At 39.9% G+C, this 23,918-nt stretch overlaps 1 protein-coding gene across 1 annotated transcript; it reads left to right on the top strand.

The window, feature by feature from the left end:
* Window positions 1-2,869: 2,869 nt before the first annotated feature.
* Window positions 2,870-18,307, top strand: LOC115150403 (GTP-binding protein REM 1-like). Its single transcript, XM_029693654.1, has 5 exons — window positions 2,870-3,017; window positions 3,813-4,171; window positions 14,484-14,566; window positions 15,996-16,203; window positions 16,975-18,307. The coding sequence occupies exons 2-5, from the start codon at window positions 3,838-3,840 to the stop codon at window positions 17,250-17,252; spliced, it is 903 nt and encodes a 300-aa protein (XP_029549514.1). The 5' UTR covers window positions 2,870-3,017; window positions 3,813-3,837; the 3' UTR covers window positions 17,253-18,307.
* The last annotated feature ends 5,611 nt before the right edge of the window (window positions 18,308-23,918 follow it).

The following is a 23,918-nucleotide window of genomic DNA, read 5'->3' as shown; positions in this document are numbered from 1 at the left end:
TCCTTTGCATATTCTTTCTTCTCTTTTTTTTGTGCAGTGGAATCATATGCAATTGTATCAAAACCTCTCCAATCAGCATATAATATGTTTATTGGTGTGGTTTCATTCAGCTAGAATTGATAGTCTATAATTGCCAGTTGAATCTAATTTACTGCCCAATATCACATTCTTCAATGTGCCGGTCCACAGAAAATCCTGTTTAATATTTAGAATATGTTCTGTTGTTTGCTTTTCTCCACAGTAAGTGCCCCAGTGACAGTAACCACTTCAAACCCTCCCTTTCTTTACAAATCTCCTCAGACCCTGTAACTGTAGTTTTGGGAAGTCTCTGAATGGAATTTACTTAAGTGTGGGAAAGAAGCTGGCTTTCAGTGCAAGGCCTTCATCTGGCCATCGTACGGCCGACTGGTTTGATTACTTCTTTTTTTCAGTTGGAAAACATTCAGCCAAGCCTCAGAAAATACAACTTCCTGGGAAGGAGCTCTGGTCTGTGGCTAGGGGTGTGAACTCTGCCCACACAGTGTTAGGACAGAACTGATTTACAGATGTGTGTGTACTGCTTTTCTCAAACAAACTATGCAGCATACTGCTACAAGTGCTTTTAGTGGAGACTGGGCTCACTTTGAAGATATTTCTGTACTTTATAAAGAGTTCAACACTGGGGCTTGATTTGACAAATCTAAACAGAATACTGTACTAATAGACATGGAGGTAAGGATAAAACACATCCTGTCCCCATATTTAGGTGTGCTTGCTGAAGGCAAAGCACAACTCTAGATTTCTTTCATACTCATATTATTTGATTTCTTTAGCCCGCTCTAGAGATTAAAATAGTTAAGCTATTAACACGAAACCAACTTCCAAATGTCCAGACTGCCCAAACTCAGATTGCTTGAGAAAATATTATTGATAGTATTTCTACTTTTTGAACTGTAACAATATTAAATGAGCTCCCAATGCATTTCAATGGCAAAAAAAGGCCCATAGACTTGAATGTTAAACCTCCCCAAAATTCTAGACCTATATCCTCCTACACCGTTTAAGTTATCAACACCAAACCAAAGTTGATATGTTCAGACTGGCCCAACTTAGATTGTTTGTCAATGTCACGGTTGTCGTCGGATAAAGCGGACCAAGACGCAGCGGGGAAATGTGCACTCATCTTCTTTATTATAAATGGACAAGAAGGAGAACCAAAACAAAGCCAAATCACATGCTGGTAAGGCTATACACAGAACAATCTCCCACAAAGTACTCAACAAACACATACCTATATATAGGACTCTCAATCAGAGGCAACTAGAAAACACCTGCCTCCAATTGAGAGTCCAACCCCAATTAACAAAACATAGAAATACAAAAGACTAGACAGAACATAGAAATACACTAACATAGAACAGTGCCCAAAAACCCCCGGAATAGATAAATCAAATACCCTACTAAACAAACCACCACCCCGAACCACATAAAACAAATACCCTCTGCCACGTCCTGACAAAACTACAATAACAAATAACCCCTATACTGGTCAGGACGTGACAATCAAAGGATATTTGATACTATGTGTACCTTTGGAACTATAACAATTTTTTGGAATGTGCATAAATTAACATGTGTTTGAATGAGAACCATAGGAATACAGTGGTTGCTTTCAAAATGGTCCTGCTCCTTGGTCAATTAAACTAGAAGACCAACTATAAAACATTCAGGCTATCCAAACTTCAATTACTCTAAAACCTTTATGAACTATAAAAATGTTTTTTTTGCATAAAATAGAATGAAATAACTCACCAACAGTAACTCTTGAACCGTTCAAGCTAGAGTCACCAAACCAACTTCTGGCTATCCTATCCTATCGATCGATTCTTCACAAGCTAGCAAGCCCACTACATTTTCTTCAGGAAATGTACTTTTATAATATTATTTGATTTCTTTAACCCACTCTAGCGCTTAAAACTATTTAAGTTATTAACATGAAACCAATACCAAATGTCCAGACTGCCCCAACTCGGATTGCTTGATAAAATATTTTTGACAGCATTTTACTTTTGGAACTATATCAATATTTAAATGAGCTCCCAGTGCATTTCAATGGCAAAAAAGGCCCATAGACTTCAATGGTAAAACATTTTTTTTTAAATGTTCAGGCTATCCTAACTTGATTTTTTGGTTTACGTTTATCAATTATAACTTTATACATTTGCATTAAATAACTCACCACCAGTAACTCTTGTACCGTTCAACCTAGAGACATTCACATATTCAGGCTATCCCAACTTCAAATTATTTAAAACATTTATCAACTATAACTATATTACTGTAGATTTGCATAAAATAACTCATCAATAGTAACTCTTGAACCATTCAAGCTAGAGACCCCAAACCAACGTTCTCATATTCAGGCTATCCTAACTTCAAAACTATAACTTTAGACATTTTCAAATATTAGCATAATTTAACCTACCAACAGTAACTTTTGAATTGCATAAGCTAGAGACACTAAACCATATTTTACATGTTCAGGCTATCCTGTCCAATAAATCAATACATTTTTACATCTACCTACTTTTCACTACCACTACTGTAGTCACTACCACTACTATAACTTATTTCACAACCATAAATACTTTCAAACAAGCTAGCAAGCACACCACATTTTCTTCAGGAAATGTAATTTTCTAGATTTGTATATAAACAGTGGTTGCCCTGTGTGGGCAATGTGCAAACATTAAAGGAACTTTTTAACTATGTCTGCACTGTGGAGGTCAACATTGTGGTAAGAGAGAACACTAACAGTTTAGAACAGGAAGTGACTTACTTCACGTCATGTAGTCGGGGTGTGTTCTTCAATGAGATTAAAGTGAACTCGCACACGGGAAAAGTTGCAGCAGCAATGAGGAAATCAAATGAGGGTTGATTCGAAGCACGCGCATCAACAAAGGACCCGCTCGGCTGAAAACACGCAGCGTGTTCAAGCGCGCATTGCCTACATGCGTTTAGCGGGATTTACAGCACGGGTGAGTATCTATCCATTGGTGGAAAAATAAATTAGCCCAATTAACATACGCCATATCCATGTAGCCAACAACTTGTTGGACAGGAAGTGCAATAGCTTTTCACGAAAACTTTGGTTCATGACAGCAAAAATATTCTATTGAAATTATTAAACCGCCGGGCGTCCCTGTTACATTATTTAGTTGTTGACTAACAAAGTTAGTGGTGCTTCGAGTTTTCCAAATATTTGAAGTAGGCTACGCTATGGCTACGTCTTAGTGTTATCACTGGAGGTGATCTGAAACATTGGCTCTGAATGCCTTTGAACGTGTGTGTGTGTGTGTGTGAGACGGAGAGGGAGACAGAGAGAGGAAAGAGAGACAGAAAGATGCGAGTAGAAGAACAGAGAGAGCGACCCCTGATTCCACTCTTAAATTTTTAACAGGGTTGTGGAACTTTGCAGGCTGTTGCCATGACTCCAGTGTATACTGTTACAATGTCCCATCAGCTATTCTATACAAGTGTAACAAAACTGATTGAAACATTGGAAGCTTGTCTTCTTACAAGAACAGAATGACAGCTCGCACACGGCTCCCCGACGCGCGAAAACTTTACTAGCCTATGGTGTAGTCTGTGCTTTGCTCTGAAATGGAGAATACTGGACACAATTAGAAGATTCATGGCTACAGTTGTGAGTAAATGAAAGACAATATTATGTTTCAGTGCTTTTTTCACTCCAGTAGGATATGTGCTATTTTTTTGTCCTAAAATAAATTATGACTTTATCATCTGATTATGCTGCATACATTCTTTTTAAGGGATGTTCTTTGCCTTTTCGCCAAGATGACACATACCCAGAGAGAGGGCAAAGAGACTTTGCGGAGAAGGGCAAGTACTCCTATCCCTGCCTCTCATCAGCCGGGGCCGAGAGGCAGAGACCCGCCAGCAGACCTCCATCACCCTCCGCTCTGCCAGTCTGCCTCATACCATCCCGGAGACAAGTCTCTCCACTGCCGCGCCAATTGGTCTTCTGATGACTCAGACAATGACTCGGATGGCTCGGGAGCAGAATGTTTATACCGCGTTGTTTTGCTAGGAGACCACGGTGTTGGAAAGTCGAGTCTTGCCAATATCTTTGCTGGCATACAGGAGAAGGATGCTCACGACCATACAGGAGGTGGGTTTTTTACTAAGCACAATTCCAATGATTATTACAATGCTATTTATGGTGTGTATAGCCTACTATCACAACTATTGGGTCGTTTTTTGTCAATCTCTTATCAGTAACCTAAAAGCAATTCCTTTTCTCCTAGTTAAAATCCATGGACACTAATGACTAATTGGTTATTAAATTAGTTAATTCATTTATGCATCTCTTCAACAATGACTTTCAGTAATTGTCTCTGACATTGCCCTAGCCCTGATAACCTTGGCTAACCTGTCACAACTACATTTATGGAACTCCTGTAACTGGCACATGTAGTAGTGAGTGACCTCAAAGCATTGACTTGCAGTTTGTATTGACCCATACATTTCGGCATCCAGCTGTGTTGTGGTTTGTGGAGGTTGTCCTTTTAAAATACAAATTTCTCTATAGTTCTCAATTTAATAATAGTGCTGAGAATATTTACAAAACAAATTAATCATGAAATGTTTTTGGTCATGCATGATAGGGTAGCCTAGACAGACAGTGACTTCATTCGTTTGTGAGAAGTTCATGTTGTTGTGACCTGTGTGTGTCGAGTCATTGCTGATGGCTGTGGACGGGAGTGACTGGCTGAAGATGCATCCCAAATGGCACCCTATTTTCCTTTAATAGTGCACTACTTTTTTGACCATAGGGCTCTGGTCAAAAGTAGTACACTATAAAGGGAATAGGGTTCCATTTGGGATGCAGACTAGCTGAATGTTATGAGTGGCCCTGTTGTTGTGGAGAGACCCATCAGCTGTCAGAAGGGCTGTGTGTCAGGGAGACCCTCTAGGACAGGACACCGTTTGACTGACACCACCACCCAGGACCCTGTTCTGTTTGGTCATTTCTCAAATGATGTATCCCAAATTGCATCCTATTCCCTACATAGTGCATAGTGTCCTACTTTTGACCAGATCCCTGGGCCCTGTTCAAAGTAGTGAACTAAATAGGGCAGGGTTCCCCAACTGCCAGCCCGCGGGTGATTTTATTTGCCCCCCCCCCAAGTTGTTCAGCATAAAAAACTGTAAAAACACCTGCACATCAGCACCAAGTGATTTTAATTTTGGAAATCTGTTCCAAGTATTCCCACACATAGTAGAGAGATATGTGATCGTATACAAATGTAAGCAAGTCTTGAAATTACTATGTTTTGTTCAAATGTTATATCTGTTTGGGCTTCTTGAGGTCGATTTGCAGTCTACAAATTATTTGTAATTATGTTCCGGCCCCCTGACCATCCGCTCAAGAAAAAATCTGCCTGTGGCTGAATCTAGTTGATGATCCCTGAAATAGGTAATAGCCTCAGTGGTTGTTTTCTATGAGCTACATTTAGAGAAGCTCTGATAAACTGGGAATGGAGTTCCCCCATCAAATGTGATATTACATGATCATTATAATGTGTGCAATTGGAATATGCACTGACTAGGCCCAGTGCATCTCTGTGGTTACTGATATGGTCACATTGGCTGCATTTACACAGGCAGCCCAATTAAAATATTTTTTTCACTAATTGGTCTTTTGACCAATCACCTCAGATCTTTTCACATCAGATATTTTTCAGAGTTGATCTGATTGGTCAAAAGACCAATTAGTGAAAAAATATTTGAATTGGGCTGCCTGTGTAAACGCAGCCTAAGATATTCTGATGTAAGGCTTATTTGACTGGAGAGAATTCCTGAGGTGACGTGGGGACATGTATTTTCATAACCTCATCATTTAGTTAGATATAGCCTGTGTTTTTCCAAAAGATTAGAGGAAAACTTTTTCAAAATCTTTGTACTGTACATGTATTTTGCCAAATCCCAAAGCATGTGCAGACACAGCCAGACAGAAGATGGGAATTCCTAAAGAGGCTATCCCAAACAGGACAGAGATGAATGATAAGAAGCAGAGAGGGGTTGCCCCTGTCTGTTCTAGTGAGCGAGAGAGGGGGTGGATGTGTGGGCTCAGCTCTCTTGCTTATCTTTTCTGGATGGTGAGGTTAGGTTCAGGTTCTGCTGACATGGCAGTGTGTGTGTCCCAGCTCTTCAGAAAGATAAGGGCTCCCTTATGACACCTCCCCACCCCCACCCTCTCTGACATCTGTTTTCAGCCTCTCACTGACTGGTGGTGTTATTGTTATTTTTAGTGTCTTGTCACTTAGGTTGTCACACTGACAGCAACTGAGCTGTTCTTCAAGTGGACTGCTTGGTTAGTTTAGAGCTGGTGTGATGAATGGCAAGTGTTTTATGAGGACAGAACAGCATTACGAGGCGATTACAACTCATGCCAATGTAGGTATATTACTAGACATATTACTTGATTGCTTGTTTATAGGTTTTGACCTATATTGTAACTTCAACTCAATGACCTCAACTTCTAAAAGCTTTGCCGGACCATTTGTCATTGTCTCGTGCAGGCAGCTTTTACAATAAGGTTAGAGCTGAAAGTGGAAAATGTAACAAGCTCTTTCACTCTTGGCCAAAGTGTGTTTTAGTCTCCCTGTCACGATGGCTAGGAGGATCTCATCAGACTAAACAAGACATGGCTCAATGCTTTTTTCCACATGGAAAATTCCATAGTCATGACATGGTAGTGGAAGTGTAATAACTCCATAGTCATGACATGGTAGTGGAATTGTAATAACTCCATAATCATGACATGGTAGTGGAAGTGTAATAACTCCATAGTCATGAGATGGTAGTGGAATTGTAATAACTCCATAGTCATGACATGGTAGTGGAAGTGTAATAACTCCATGGTCATGACATGGTAGTGGAATTGTAATAACTCCATAGTCATGACATGGTAGTGGAAGTGTAATAACTCCATGGTCATTATATAGTAGTGGAAGTGTAATAACTCCATAGTCATTATATAGTAGTGGAAGTCTAATAACTCCATAGTCATGACATGGTAGTGGAAGTGTAATAACTCCATGGTCATGACATGGTAGTGGAAGTGTAATAACTTCATAGTCATGACATGGTAGTGGAAGTGTAATAACTCCATGGTCATGACATGGTAGTGGAACTGTAATAACTCCATGGTCATGACATGTTAGTGGAAGTGTAATAACTCCATGGTCATGCTATTGTAGTGGAATTGTAATAACTCCATAGTCATGACATGGTAGTGGAATTGTAATAACTCCATAGTCATGAACATGGTAGTGGAAGTGTAATAACTCCATGGTCATGACATGGTAGTGGAAGTGTAATAACTCCATGGTCATGCTATTGTAGTGGAATTGGAATAACTCCATAGTCATGACATGGTAGTGGAATTGTAATAACTCCATAGTCATGACATGGTAGTGGAATTGTAATAACTCCATAGTCATGACATGGTAGTGGCAGTGTAATAACTTCATGGTCATGACATGGTAGTGGAATTGTAATAACTCCATAGTCATGACATGGTAGTGGAATTGTAATAACTCCATAGTCATGACATGGTAGTGGAAGTGTAGTAACTCCATGGTCATGAGATGGTAGTGGAAGTGTAATAACTCCATAGTTATTATATAGTAGTGGAATTGTAGTAACTCCATGGTCATGAGATGGTAGTGGAAGTGTAATAACTCCATAGTCATTATATAGTAGTGGAAGTGTAATAACTCCATGGTCATGAGATGGTAGTGGAAGTGTAGTAACTCCATGGTCATGAGATGCTAGTGGAAGTGTAATAACTCCATAGTTATTATATAGTAGTGGAAGTGTAATAACTCCATGGTCATGACATGGTAGTGGAAGTGTAGTAACTCCATGGTCATGAGATGGTAGTGGAAGTGTAGTAACTCCATGGTCATGAGATGGTAGTGGAAGTGTAATAACTCCATAGTCATGACATGGTAGTGGAAGTGTAATAACTCCATGGTCATGACATGGTAGTGGAATTGTAATAACTCCATGGTCATGACATGGTAGTGGAATTGTAATAACTCCATAGTCATGACATGGTAGTGGAATTGTAATAACTCCATAGTCATGACATGGTAGTGGAATTGTAATAACTCCATAGTCATGACATGGTAGTGGAAGTGTAATAACTCCATGGTCATGAGATGTTAGTGGAAGTGTAATAACTCCATGGTCATGACATGGTAGTGGAATTGTAATAACTCCATGGTCATGACATGGTAGTGGAATTGTAATAACTCCATAGTCATGACATGGTAGTGGAATTGTAATAACTCCATAATCATGACATGGTAGTGGAAGTGTAATAACTCCATAGTCATGAGATGGTAGTGGAATTGTAATAACTCCATAGTCATGACATGGTAGTGGAAGTGTAATAACTCCATGGTCATGACATGGTAGTGGAATTGTAATAACTCCATAGTCATGACATGGTAGTGGAAGTGTAATAACTCCATGGTCATTATATAGTAGTGGAAGTGTAATAACTCCATAGTCATTATATAGTAGTGGAAGTCTAATAACTCCATAGTCATGACATGGTAGTGGAAGTGTAATAACTCCATGGTCATGACATGGTAGTGGAAGTGTAATAACTTCATAGTCATGACATGGTAGTGGAAGTGTAATAACTCCATGGTCATGACATGGTAGTGGAACTGTAATAACTCCATGGTCATGACATGTTAGTGGAAGTGTAATAACTCCATGGTCATGCTATTGTAGTGGAATTGTAATAACTCCATAGTCATGACATGGTAGTGGAATTGTAATAACTCCATAGTCATGAACATGGTAGTGGAAGTGTAATAACTCCATGGTCATGACATGGTAGTGGAAGTGTAATAACTCCATGGTCATGCTATTGTAGTGGAATTGGAATAACTCCATAGTCATGACATGGTAGTGGAATTGTAATAACTCCATAGTCATGACATGGTAGTGGAATTGTAATAACTCCATAGTCATGACATGGTAGTGGCAGTGTAATAACTTCATGGTCATGACATGGTAGTGGAATTGTAATAACTCCATAGTCATGACATGGTAGTGGAATTGTAATAACTCCATAGTCATGACATGGTAGTGGAAGTGTAGTAACTCCATGGTCATGAGATGGTAGTGGAAGTGTAATAACTCCATAGTTATTATATAGTAGTGGAATTGTAGTAACTCCATGGTCATGAGATGGTAGTGGAAGTGTAATAACTCCATAGTCATTATATAGTAGTGGAAGTGTAATAACTCCATGGTCATGAGATGGTAGTGGAAGTGTAGTAACTCCATGGTCATGAGATGCTAGTGGAAGTGTAATAACTCCATAGTTATTATATAGTAGTGGAAGTGTAATAACTCCATGGTCATGACATGGTAGTGGAAGTGTAGTAACTCCATGGTCATGAGATGGTAGTGGAAGTGTAGTAACTCCATGGTCATGAGATGGTAGTGGAAGTGTAATAACTCCATAGTCATGACATGGTAGTGGAAGTGTAATAACTCCATGGTCATGACATGGTAGTGGAATTGTAATAACTCCATGGTCATGACATGGTAGTGGAATTGTAATAACTCCATAGTCATGACATGGTAGTGGAATTGTAATAACTCCATAGTCATGACATGGTAGTGGAATTGTAATAACTCCATAGTCATGACATGGTAGTGGAAGTGTAATAACTCCATGGTCATGAGATGTTAGTGGAAGTGTAATAACTCCATGGTCATGACATGGTAGTGGAATTGTAATAACTCCATGGTCATGACATGGTAGTGGAATTGTAATAACTCCATGGTCATGACATGGTAGTGGAATTGTAATAACTCCATAGTCATGACATGGTAGTGGAATTGTAATAACTCCATAGTCATGACATGGTAGTGGAAGTGTAATAACTCCATGGTCATGAGATGGTAGTGGAAGTGTAATAACTCCATAGTCATTATATAGTAGTGGAATTGTAATAACTCCATAGTCATGACATGTTAGTGGAAGTGTAATAACTCCATAGTCATTATATAGTAGTGGAAGTGTAATAACTCCATGGTCATGAGATGGTAGTGGAAGTGTAATAACTCCATAGTCATGAACATGGTAGTGGAAGTGTAATAACTCCATGGTCATGACATGGTAGTGGAAGTGTAGTAACTCCATGGTCATGACATGGTAGTGGAAGTGTAATAACTCCATGGTCATGAGATGCTAGTGGAAGTGTAATAACTCCATGGTCATGAGATGCTAGTGGAAGTGTAATAACTCCATAGCACCTTTTATAGGTAGTAGGGATAAACACATCAGTAGAGTTCTTGGATGTCAAATATATTTTACCAACTTTGCAAAAGACCTTCATATTTTAGTTACTAAAGACAAATAAGTTTAAAATGGCCTAAATTATTCATCATAAGAAAAAATGTGATTCAGCTCACTGATATACATGTGTATGCTCCCATGTGGTTTATTGACAGCAGTCTACAAGGTTTCAAGCCTTAGGTCTCCATCAGGTTTCCATTCATAAAGAACAAGCCCATATATATATATATATATATATATATATATATATATATATATATATATATATATATATATATACACGTGTGTGTGTGTGTGTGTGTGTGTGTGTGTGTGTGTATATATATGTGTGTTTGTGTCTCATATATAGAGAGATATTTCCAAATGACTTCACACCTGTTGACTGCCACCAATTGTAGACATATAGTAGAAGGAGGTGACATAAATTATACTAAATCCTTTCTGTACCTACAACAAGATGTAGGGGTGGTTTCCCGGACACAGACTAAGCCTAGCCCTGGACTAAAAAGCATTTTTAACTGAAAATGTCCATTGAAAGTGATGTTTAGTCTAGTTAGTTTTAGTTTAGTTAGTCTTAGGCTTAATCCATGTCTGGGTAACCGTCCCTAAGAGTTGTATTTGAATGTTTAGCAAAAGTAGCAGGCCAACTAGGTTACAATTTTTACACTACAGTGGCAAGAAAAAGTATGTGAACCCTTTGGAATTATCTGGATTTCTGCATAAATTGGTTCTAAAATTAGTCACAAGTCACAACGACAGACAAACACAGTCTGCTTAAACTAATAACACACAAATTATAGTATTTTTCTCATCTATATTGAATACATAATTTAAACATTCACAGTGTAAGTTGGAAACAGTATGTGAACCCATAGGCTAATGACTTCTACAAAAGCTAATTGGAGTCAGGAGTCAGCTAACCGGGAGTACAATCATTGAGACGAGATTGGAGATGTTGGTTAGAGCTGCCCTGCCCTATAAAAAACATTCAAAACATTTTTGTTTGCTATTCAAATAAGCATTGCCTGATGTGAACCATGCCTTGAACAAAAGAGATCTCAGAAGACCCAAGATTAAGAATTGTTGACTTGCATAAAGCTGGAAAGGGTTACAAAAGTATGTCTAAAAGCCTTGATGTTCATCAGTCCACGGTAAGACAAAATGTCTATAAATGGAGAAAGTTCAGCACTGTTGCTACTAGAGGTCGACCGATTAATCGGAATGGCCAATTAATTAGGGCCAATTTCAAGTTTTCATAACAATCGGAAATCGGTATTTTTGGATGGCGATTTGGGAATTTTTTTGGGGGGGGTTTTGTATATATATATATATATTTTTTTAGTTAACTAGGCAAGTCAGTTAAGAACACATTCTTATTTTCAATGACGGCCTAGGAACGATGGGTTAACTGCCTTGTTCAGGGGCAGAACGACAGATTTTTACCATGTCAGCTTAGGGATTCAATCTTGCAACCTTACCGTTAACTAGTCCAACGCTCTAACCACCTGCTTTACATTGCACTCCACGAGGTTACGCGAATGCAGTAAGAAGCTAAGGTAAGTTGCTAGCTAGCATTAAACTAATCTTATAAAAAACAATCAATCAATCATAATCACTAGTTAACTACACATGGTTGATGATATTACTAGTTTATCTAGCCTGTCCTGCTTTGCATATAATCGCTTAGGTACACGTTGTTCCAACCATAAACATCAATGCCTTTCTTAAAATCAATACACAAGTATATATTTTTAAACCTGCATATTTAGCTAAAAGAAATCCAGGTTAGCAGGCAATATTAACCAGGTGAAATTGTGTCATTTTGCGTTCATTGCAAGCAGAGTCAGTGTATATGCAACAGTTTGGGCCGCCTGGCTCGTTGCGAACTAATTTGCCAGAATTTTACGTAATTATGACATAATATTGAAGATTGTGCAATGTAACAGGAATAACGTTTTGTTTTCGAGATGATAGCTTCCGGATTCGACCATATTAATTACCTAAGCCTCGTATTTCTGTGTGTTATTATGTTATAATTAAGTCTATGATTTGATAGAGCAGTCTGACTGAGCGATGGTAGGCAGCAGCAGGCTCGTAAGCATTCATTCAAAATAGCACTTTCATGCGTTTTGCCAGCAGCTCTTCACAATGCTTCAAGCATTGCGCTGTTTATGACTTCAAGCCTGTCAACTCCCGAGATTAGGCTGGTGTAACCGATGTGAAATGGCTAGCTAGTTAGCCGGGTGCGTGCTAATAGCGTTTCAAACGTCACTCGCTCTGAGACTTGGAGTAGTTGTTCCCCTTCCTCTACATGGGTAACGCTGCTTCGAGGGTGGCTGTTGTCGATGTGTTCCTGGTTCGAGCCCAGGTAGGAGCGAGGAGAGGGACGGAAGCTATACTGTTACACTGGCAAGACTAAAGTGCTTATAAGAACATCCAATAGTCAAAGGTATATGAAATACAAATTGTATAGAGAGAAATAGTCCAATAATTCCTATAATATCTACAACCTAAAACATCTTACCTGGGAATATTGAAGACTCATGTTAAAAGGAACCACCAGCTTTCATATGTTCTCATGTTCTGAGCAAGGAACTTAAACGTTAGCTTTTTTACATGGCACATATTGCACTTTTACTTTCTTCTCCAACACTTTGTTTTTGCATTATTTAAACCAAATTGAACATGTTTCATTATTTATTTGAGGCTACATTGATTTTATTGATGTATTATATTAAGTTAAAATAAGTGTTCATTCAGTATGGTTGTAATTGTCATTATTACAAATAAATAAATAAAACCGGACGATTAATTGGCATCGTTTTTTTGGCCCTCCAATAATCGGTATCGGTATCGGCGTTGAAAAAAAAATCATAATCGGTCGACATCTAGTTGCTACTCTCCCTAGGAGTTGCCGTCCTGCAAAGATGACTGCAAGATTACAGTGCAGAATGCTTAATGAGGTTAAGAAGAATCTTAGAGTGTCAGCTAAAGACTTAATGAAATCTCTGGAACATGCTAACATCTCTCTTTACGAGTCTACAATACGTAAAACACTAAACAAGAATGGTGTTCATGGGAGGACACCACGGAAGAAGCCACTGCTGTCCAAAAAAAACGTTGCTGCACGTCTGATGTTTGCAAAAGAGCATCTGGATGTTCCACAGCGTTACTGGCAAAATATTCTGTGGAGAGATGAAAGTAAAGTTGATTTGTTTGGAAGGAAGGAATACACAATACTGTGTGGAGAAAAAAAGTCACAGCACACCAACATCAAAACCTCATCCCAACTGTAAAGTATGGTGAAGGGAGCATGATGGTTTGGAGCTGCTTTGCTGCCTCAGGGCCTGGACAGCTTGCTATCATCGACAGAATAATGAATTCCCAAGTTTATCAAGACATTTTGCAGGAGAAGCTCAACAGAAGTTGAGTGATGCAACAGGACAACGACCCAAAACACAGAAGTAAATCAACAACAGAATGGCTTCAACAGAAGAAAATACGCCTTCTGGAGTGGCCCAGTCAGTGTCCTGAACTCAACCCGATTTGAGATGCTGTGACATGACCTCGAGAGCGGTTCACATCAGACATCCCAAGAATATTTGTGAACTGAAACAGTTTTGTAAAGAGGAATGGTCCAAAATTCCTCCTGACCATTGTGCAGGTCTGATCCGCAACTACAGAAAACATTTGGTTGAGGTTATGGCTACCAAAGTAGGGTCAACCAGTTATTAAAACCGAGGGTTCACATACTTTTCCCACCTTGCACTGTGAATGTTTACACGGTGTGTTCAATAAAGACGTGAAACATATAATTGTTTGTGTGTTATTAGTTTAAGCAGACTGTGTTTGTCTATTGTTGTGACTTAGATGAAGATCAGATAAAATGTTATGACCAATTGATGCAGAAGTCCAGGTTATTCCAAAGGGTTCACATACTTTTTCTTGCCTATCCACCATCTGATGTAACTATTTCAACTCCCTTTTCTGTCTTCCTTTTAGAATGTTTTCCAACGTTATTGAGGAACGTACAGTATGAAATAACGTATTTTCTAATCTCTTTCCTGGTTATTGTTTGTTGGTTTAGAGGACACCTATGAGAAAACCATGACTGTGGATGGGGAGGAGACCATCCTCATCGTCATGGACACCTGGGAGAACGAGAAACAGGTACGACAATAACCATGAACCTGGTTTTGTCACCAAAAAATGGATTGCACAGTAGTGGTGAATATGATATCTTCTTGCAACAAGACTCTTTTCGAAGTAAAAAAGGTGGAAAAAAATACTAATTTTAACAAGAAAAACAGGAAAAACCAAGTTCTATAACTTCATCTATTTAGTTTGTTTACCTTCAAGATACATGGTGTATGGGGCCTCCCGAGTGGCGCAGCGGTCGAAGGCACTCCATCGCAGTGCTAGAGGCGTCACTACAGACCCAGGTTTGTTCCTAGGCTGTGTCACAACCGGCTGTGATCGGGAGTCCCATAGGGCAGCGCAAAATTGGCCCAGCGTCGTCCGGGCCAGGAGAGGGTTTGGCCGAGGGGGCTTTACTTGGCTCATCGCGCTCTAGCGACTCCTTGTGGCGGGCCGGGCGCCTGCAGGCTGACCCTGGTCATCAGTTGAACAGTGTTTTCTCCGACGCATTGGTGCAGTTGGCTTCTGGGTTAAGCGGGTGCTTGTTAAGAAGCGTGGTTTGGTGGGTTTCGGAGGGCGCGTGACTCGACCTTCGCCTCCCAAGCCCATTGAGGAGTTGCAGCGATAAGACAAGATCGAAATTGGGGTAAAATAAAAGATACATGGTGTACTTGATGGCATTCGAGAGAACACAAACACTGAGGTAGAGAAAATAAAAAGTCCTCTTGTGCCTGAAACAACCCACTGAACCATAAGCCTACATTCTATTCTCTTCAAAACAACTATGATACCTAAAGGGCAACCCGTCATTGTGGAAAAATATATATGTGCTCACTCTGTGCCTGTAGCAATATCCCATTGACTCACCCCCCAAAGTGGGTTGAATCCTGGTTGTGCTGGAGTCAGTGAGTGGTGCATGGCTCCAGTGGTATGGGGCAAGCGTCTGTATGGGACACTGATGGCTGTGGGGCCTAATTACTCCAGTATTGATTACAGCTGGGGAGTGAAGCGTGCAGGCCAGGCTGCGTGTTGACTTGTCTGTACTGGGTAAGAGGAGATATAAGGACATAATGATGTCTATAAGGACAGTGGTTTGACTGTGTTTAAGGGCACCAAGTGTTTTTTTAGAGGCAGAAAGTCAGATAGATGTACTGTATGTTTGACCAATGACCATCCCTGGAAACCAGAGTTCTGTATTCACAAAACATAGAAATCCGCTTGGGTCCATCTCACAATTTGCATATACCCTTTTCGAATAAGGAAGTTAAAACTTCATGTTGACCATCACTGATCTTTTAAATGGACAAGGTCATATTTGACATCAAGGTTGGCTTCAATGATAACATCAAAGAACACATGCCATATCAAAGTCCCGATCCTGGCGAGCCCCCAAATATGGCTATTGTTGGTGAATGTTGAACTTTATTTCTGTTGGATAACAGTTTTCATTTGTTTCTCTCAGGAGGAGGATGAGAAGTGGGTCCAGGACTACTGTATGCAGGTGGGCAATGCCTACGTCATAGTTTACTCCATCACGGATCGCACCAGCTTCGAGAGTGCCTCCGAGTTACGCATCCAGCTGCGGCGCATACGGCAGGCCGAGAACATTCCTATCATCCTCGTGGGCAACAAAAGTGACCTGGTCCGCTCCAGGGAAGTGGCTGTAGACGGTAACGTTGATTCCAATGATAATGATGTTATCATTAAAGCATCTCTCCACATCTTCTTCTGAACAGTGATTTGATGACAGCCATTTAAAGCAATATGAGCAGCGCTCTGCTTATAAGAGAGAGTAAAATAGTTTGGCTTACAACAGTTTGTGTTGCATTTTCTGTGGACTTCATAGTCAAAACTACAGAACATAGAAATCACATATCAAATGTTGCAGTCCACACGACATACTATGAACTGTTCATTTAACATTCCAAGAGTTGGATTTACAGCACACATCTCATACACTAACACTGTATTTAACAATGTCACTGTAATTCTTGATGATTTGGTCAATGTTTTAATATTTAACCTGTTCTGCAGGTGAGAATAAGCTTGTTCTAATTCTGAGCAATGAATCAAATGAATTTATGTTAGAAGTTTCACCTGATCCAGTGATTTGTTTTGTATATTTCTAAATATGTGGACATTGTGTATGATTGAATGTATGGCACAGAGTGCCCATGTCACTTGTTTTCCCCTGCAGCCACTTGCCTACCAATAGAGGACCAATGGAATGGAAACAAGTCTTTGGAAACAAGTCTTTTATTTTTGGTGTATATAATCCTCTGCAATTTTGGTACATGTATTGGTTGCCTTGTGTGGCTTCTTTATTTATTTTAAACTGTCAGACCAAGTTGTCAGACCCAGACATTAATCTAATGTCAACCTCTCACACTTAAACACCTCTCGTTTGACCCTTTCTTCCTCTGTGCTCTGCTCTCTCCTAGAGGGCCGTGCGTGCGCTGTGGTGTTCGACTGCAAATTCATAGAGACATCCGCTTCGCTCCACCACAACGTTCACGAGCTCTTCGAGGGCATCGTCAGGCAGATTCGCCTGCGGCGAGACAGCAAGGAGACCAACGAGCGCCGGCGCTCCGTCTACAAGCGTAAGGAGAGCCTCACCAAGAAGGCCCGCCGCTTTCTAGACCGCCTGGTGGCCAAGAACAACAAGAAGATGGCGCTGAAGGTTCGCGCCAAGTCTTGCCACGACCTGGCCGTGCTGTAATGGCTGCTGTGTGGCGTGCAACAAGTGGTTCACGCCGTCAGTGGTTGCAGACTCCAACGCTCCTCTTTGCCCTAACAATCCCCTTGTGGTAAAGGGGAAGAACATTGTTTGTTATTTTCTATTTATTTCACCCATTAGAAGCAATTGAGTTGAGGAAATGTGAGGCAATTGAGACTTTTTGTTGCTATATCCCAGATTTGCTGAGAATGAGTTTGCTAAACATACACCTTATCAACTGTTTGCCTTATCTAATTAAATAGATTCCTAGACCAGTGTATCCAGACACAGATCTGACATTTAAACTCCTTTTTCTGTCTCATTTTGAGAAGGTTTTCTAAGATTATTGAGGTATGAAATAATAATTTGAATGCACTGTATGATGTATTTTTGCCATGAGGAAAGCAATGTCCACAGAGGTACTTTACACAGATGTCACTGACTACTTGATTTCAAGGTTTTGCACTATGGGAGACAGTGATGTATTAGGAGGAATCAGTGGAGCTTCTTCTACAGCAATGATGTTTCTCTCTACCAAGAGAGCTCAAGTCTGGTTTGAGACTGTTCTGTCTGTGAGCCCATCAGTTCACAGCTAAATTACATGTGAATGCCGATGTTGTTTGGGAATCGACACCATTATAAACCTTCCAAAAGGATTATCCCGTCCTCATCTTCCTTTACAAGCACCTCCTACACTGGAAGGACCAGTAGGGTGTTACAGTGAAACTGTCATGGACGCTTTTGAAAAGGCTTGGTCTGATTGACCACTGTCAAGAAACACCTTTGTATGATGACATGGTCCTGAAGAGACCAAAGAAGTGTTGAGTTCTTCAATGTCAGTGTTTGTGTCCACATTGGGCTTGAGAGAGGTATAATAATCACTTTTTTACAAAATTATGTTTTGAGTTTGTAAATACATTATGTCAAGGATTTTTATGCGGAAATAAAGGAATAGGAAATGTATTACCACTTTACCATTGTCTGCACTGGAATTTAAGGTCACATTTCATTACATTTCTGTAAGCAATGCCTTCAGAGTATTATTAAAGGATCAAAATGAGCTATTTTTAGAAGCTTTTATAAAATATTTGAAAGAAATGAAAGAGATCGTTGCTAACCTGTGTGCTCCGTTTCTGCTTTCTCCTTATATTAGCTGAAGCAAAACCAGACTCTGAGTGATGTGAGCATAGACTCTTCAAAGGCTTTAAAAGTACATGAGTGATTCTGGTGTAGCTTTCCATAAACCTGCTAAAGGAAAGGGGCGACTAGAGAACATATTGTTACAATGGCTTCTTCACAAATGGCACCCTATTCTCTATAAAGAGCACTACTTTTGACCAGGGCCAACAATAGTACACTATAAAGTTGTGCACTATTTAGGGAATATGGTGCCATTTGGGACGTAGTCAACATCTGCTGTGTGTGTTCCATATGGAGTTGTATGTCTGCCTTGTAATGTTGACAAAGTACAGATAATAAGGAGCAGCATTGATTAATGACAATGCCCATGTCGTGGTTTAAACTCCTGGATGGGTAGAAACTGCTGTTAGCATCAAATTCATGTCCAGACACAGACATGTTTGGAAGTTACAGAGGGTCAAAGATCATACGTACCCCCAAGACATGCTAACCTCTCACTATTGCCAATAACACAGGAGGTTAGCTTGTCTTGGTGGTATGATCATTGACCCTCTGTAACTTTCTTGCTTCATTCACGATTCTTGCTTCATTCATGATTATCCGTCATCATGGTATCATCCACATGAAGGTAAAAGTGTTTAGAAACATATTCTATTCTTATTTACAATTAAAGTGACTCCAAAATGACACAATACATAATTTACCTTTAATTTCTATTGGGCACAAAATAATCTGAAACACAACCAAAACGAACAGTAAATGCATCCAACAAGTTTGTAGAGACACATGCTTGATGTAGTCATTGCATGCTAGGAATATGGGACCAAACACTAAACATTTTGACTACTTTATTTATAAGAATCTTTAGGGGTGTTCATAAGTTTGACCTCTACTTTTATGAAACAAAAATAAATACTTGTTAGTATAAAACTATATAATTTCACACTTTTTTGGAGCATACAATATAGCTCAGTATTTTAATTATTTATTTTATACAGTAATTATTGCTTGTCTTTATGAAGGGTGTCAATACTTTTGTATCCCACTGTATACACTACATTACCAAAAGTATGTGGACACCTGCTCGTTAAACATCTCAATCCAAAATTATGGGCATTAATATCAATGGCGGTTTTAGCATGTAAATCTTGGTGGGGCAAACAAAGTATATATGTTTTGATGCATCCAGCAAAGCCACTACACAACACTAAACAATTCATTAATTGCACTATAGTGGTGACAAACGGTGCCCACAAACTGTTAGGGCCTACATAAAGCTGTCCCAACAGCAGAGCTTTCTTTTCAGCACCATGGAGTGAATCCTTACCACCGCTACACCTGGCTGTCAGCGGAGCCTTGACTCGCAGCGGAAAAAAAACCATAGCTGATATGGCTGACTTTCTTAAACAAATGTGGTGTCTACTGACAATTGAAATGTACAAACTATGGTATAAGGGAACAAGGAGCAGATAAGAGGCAATCCGTAATTTCGATTAAGACATTAATGAGCGAGCTAAGACGGACGTAGTCAATATAGCTATTGTTCAGTACTTTTGAAATGTACAGCAACAGAATTCAGAACATGTGCCATTCTTACAGTGTTCTTCCTGTACACCAAGTCAGAACTGTAGGTTAAATGAAAGGGGCATATAAGCAGACAATGAAAGCTCTTACAATATTCGATGATGACATTTCTCTAAAACAGGCTATAGGCTACATGTGCACCACCAAGTCAGAACAGTAGGCTAAGTTATGAGGGGGAAAGGGACGAAATTATTAGGGTGAGGCACATGGGCTACTACATAAACAACACAACATAAACTTAATATTACTTTCTTAGCTACAGTATGCATATCTCCCTGGCATCATTTATGCAGCAGCATACAAGGTATTTTTGGACTCATCTTGTTGTGCTGTGCTCACTTGAACAGAAAGGTGGCACGGTGGTCCTTCTTGTGGCAAAATGTTGCATTCAAATTTTGTCATTAACGTCTGGCATTCTCTGTATGGTGCTTTCAAGACAACTAGGAACTCAGAAAAAAAACAATGTTGAATCATGACATCAGTGATTTCTGCCAGTAGATTGTCGTTATGATTAATGTTGATGACTGCTTGTCTAGATTGCTAGTATGATGCTGACATGATCAATCCAATCAAAGCTACGGTAGATATAGCATGATTTGATGTCATTTTATCTGTGGCCAATGACCTTGAGCCTTCTTGGATGGGCACTTCTAATGTAAATATATGGCAGCACCCAAGGGTTTGAATTTTCTAGCTCTCCCTGTAGATTTGGCTGTGACGTAGTGTCCCCATAAGTGACAGAACACTGAGACAATAGAATACCAACCCCTGTGCTTTTTATTTCGACTGGCTGCCCCACCAGTACAGAAAGCACTGAGCTAGGCTGAAACACCTGCATTTTGGAGCTGCCTTACTCAAGAAAACAAAAAAGTGTTTGTATGCGGCTTTATTTACTCAATTAATATTTTTTTTTTTTACATTCTATGCAAACTGATATGTGACACTTATTAATGCCAAAATAGCATGCAAAACAGGTAATTAATATATATATTTGTATATATACAGTTCCAGTCAAAAGTTTGGACAGAGATATGTCTCTTCACTCAAGGGTTTTTCTTTATTTTTACTATTTTCTAGATTGTAGAATAATAGTGAAGACATAACAACTATGAAATAAAACATATGGAATCATGCAGTAACCAAAAAACTGTTAAACAAATCAAAATAGATTTTAGATTCTTCAAAGTAGCCACCCTTTGCCTTGATGACAGCTTTGCACACTCTTGGTATTCTCTCAGCCAGCTTCATGAGGAATGCTTTTCCAACAGTCTTGAAGGAGTTCCCACATATGCTGAGACACTTGTTGGCTGCTTTTCCTTCACTCTGCGGTCCAACTCATCCCAAACCATCTCAATTGGGTTGAGGTCAGGTGATTGTGGAGGCCAGGTCATCTGATACAGCACTCCATCACTCTCCTTCTTGGTCAAATAGCCCTTACACAGCCTGGAGGTGTGTTGGGTCATTGTCCTGTTAAAAAACAAATGATAGTCCCACTAAGCGCAAACCAGATGGGATGGCGTATCGCTGCAGAATGCTGTGGAACCAAAAATCTCAAATTTGGACTCAACAGACCAAAGGACAGATTTCCACCAGTCTAATGTCCATTGCTTGTGTTTCTTGGCCCAAGCAAGTCTCTTCTTCTTATTGGTGTCCTTTAGTAGTGGTTTCTTGCAGCAATTCGACCATAAAGGCCTGATTCATGCAGTCTCCACTGAACAGCTGATGTTGAGATGTGTCTGTTATTTGAACTCTGTGAAGCCTTTGTTTGGGCTGCAATCCGATGGTGCAGTTAACTCTCATGAACTTATCCTCTGCAGCAGAGGTAACTCTTGGTCTTCCTTTCCTGTGGCGGTCCTCAAGAGAGCCAGTTTCATGATAATGCTTGATGGTTTTTGCGACTGTACTTGGAAGAAACTTTAAACGTTCTTGAAATTTTCTGGATTGACTGACCTTCATGTCTTAAAGTAATGATGGACTGTCATTTCTCTTTGCTTATTTGAGCTGTTCTTGCCACAATATGGACTTGGTCTATTACCAAATAGGACTATCTTCTGTACACTACCCTTACCTTGTCTCAACACAACTGATTGGCTCAAATGCATTAACAAGGCACACCCGTTAATTGAAGTGTATTCCAGCTGACTACCTTGTGAAGCTGGTTGAGAGAATGACAAGAGTGTGCAAAGCTATCATCAAAGCAAAGGGTGACCATTTTGAAGAATCTCAAATATAATATATATTTTGATTTGTTTAACACTTTTTTGGATACTATATGATTACATAGTTTTGATGTCTTCACTATTATTCTACAATGTATAAAATAGTTGTAAAAAATCTGAAAAATCCTTGAATGAGTAGGTGTGTCCAAACGTTTGACTGGTACCATATAGAATTGTTTTAGCTAAACAGGTGGCTCTACCCCACCTGCCTTGAATGACGGGTCGCCACTGATTAATGGTCCCCCCTTTGCTGCTATAACAGCCTCCACTCTTCTGGGAAGGCTTTCCACTAGCTGTTGGAACTTTGCTGCGGGGACTTGCTTCCATTCCGCCACAAGAGCATTAGTGAGGTCGGGCACGGATGTTAGGACTTTAGGCCTGGCTCGCAGTCGGCGTTCCAATTCATCCCAAAAGTGTTCGATGGGGTTGAGGTCAGGGCACTGTGCAGCCAAGTCAAATTCTTCCACACCAATCTCAACAAGCCATTTCTGTATGGACCTCACTTTGTCCACAGGGCATTGTCATAATGAAACAGAAAAGGGCCTTCCCCAAATTGTTGCCACAAAGTTGCAAGCACAGAATCATCTAGAAAGTTATTGTATGCTGTAGCGTTAAGATTTTCCCCTTAGTTCCTCACTGGAACTAAGGGGTCTAACCCAAACCATGAAAACAGCTCCAGACAATTATTCCTTCTCCACCAAACTTTACAGTTGGCATTATGCATTTTGGCAGGTACCGTTCTCCTGGCATCTGCTAAACCCAGATTCGTCCATCGGATTTCCAGATGGTGAAGCGTGATTCATCACTCCAGAGAACGTGTTCTCCACTGCTCCAGAGTCTAATGGCAGTGAGCTTTACACCACTCCAGCCACAACATGCTAAAAGAGGGTTCTGATTCTAGTAATAGCAATGGTCTCATGTTATGGCAGCATTGATTGTTAGTGTTGTGCCATTCCACAAAGATTGGATCAACATATAAACTGATTTATAGAGGGTTTGTTGAGATGAATTGCTATCTAGATTGGGTGGCTCACTATACCTATAGATATAAAGTAAAATCAGCATTACTGTATAGTTAAAAATGAGGCGATACGGTGACCACCCATTGTAGCAGCACTGAAAGTAACATTTTGAAAGTGCAAATTTTAGATGTCAAATCCCCCAAAAGCATTGATACAAGTTATTTCATCACTCAAATGCAAATGGTTATAGGCCTACATGTCTCACGTCCTGTTACCCAAGGGTCATTGAACTATTTTGACTAGCTTCTTCTCAGTTTTCTATTCAGAAGAATGCCTCACTTGTTTTACCTCAGTGATTGTCACGTCTCCGGCCACTAGGTCACCAGGCTGCTCGTTATGGCGCACACCTGTCACCAGCGTTACACGCATGACACTCACCTGGACTCCATCACCTCCTTCATTACCTGCCCTTCATATGTCACTCCCTTTGGTTTCTTCCCCAGTCGTCATTGTTGCTGTTTCTGTTCCAGTGTCATGTCTGTGCGTTGTTTGTGTTTCTTGTTTTGTATTTAGTTGTGTTTGTTTATTAAAACACTCACTCCCTGAACTTGCTTCCCGACTCTCGGCGCTCATCGTTACAGTGATATACAAATGTACACTTTCTAAATTCCTCTTTACACTGTTGACAGTGTAAAGACAAAAGCAATTTTAAATACATTTTCACATAAGGTGCCAAAATCAACACATTTCACAGCAATGATAAT

This window comes from Salmo trutta, chromosome 16 (genome assembly GCF_901001165.1).
Source record: "Salmo trutta chromosome 16, fSalTru1.1, whole genome shotgun sequence".
Taxonomy (NCBI): domain Eukaryota; kingdom Metazoa; phylum Chordata; class Actinopteri; order Salmoniformes; family Salmonidae; genus Salmo; species Salmo trutta.
Note: the sequence above shows the minus strand (reverse complement) of the source record. Positions and strands in the feature narration are given on the sequence as shown.

Coding starts and splice junctions, on each gene's coding strand:
- LOC115150403 (XM_029693654.1), top strand. CDS start 3,838: ATGACACATACCCAGAGAGAGGGCAAAGAGACTTTGCGGAGAAGGGCA. Junction 14,567..15,995: donor CCTGGGAGAACGAGAAACAG/GTACGACAATAA, acceptor TGTTTCTCTCAG/GAGGAGGATGAGAAGTGGGT. Junction 16,204..16,974: donor CAGGGAAGTGGCTGTAGACG/GTAACGTTGATT, acceptor GCTCTCTCCTAG/AGGGCCGTGCGTGCGCTGTG.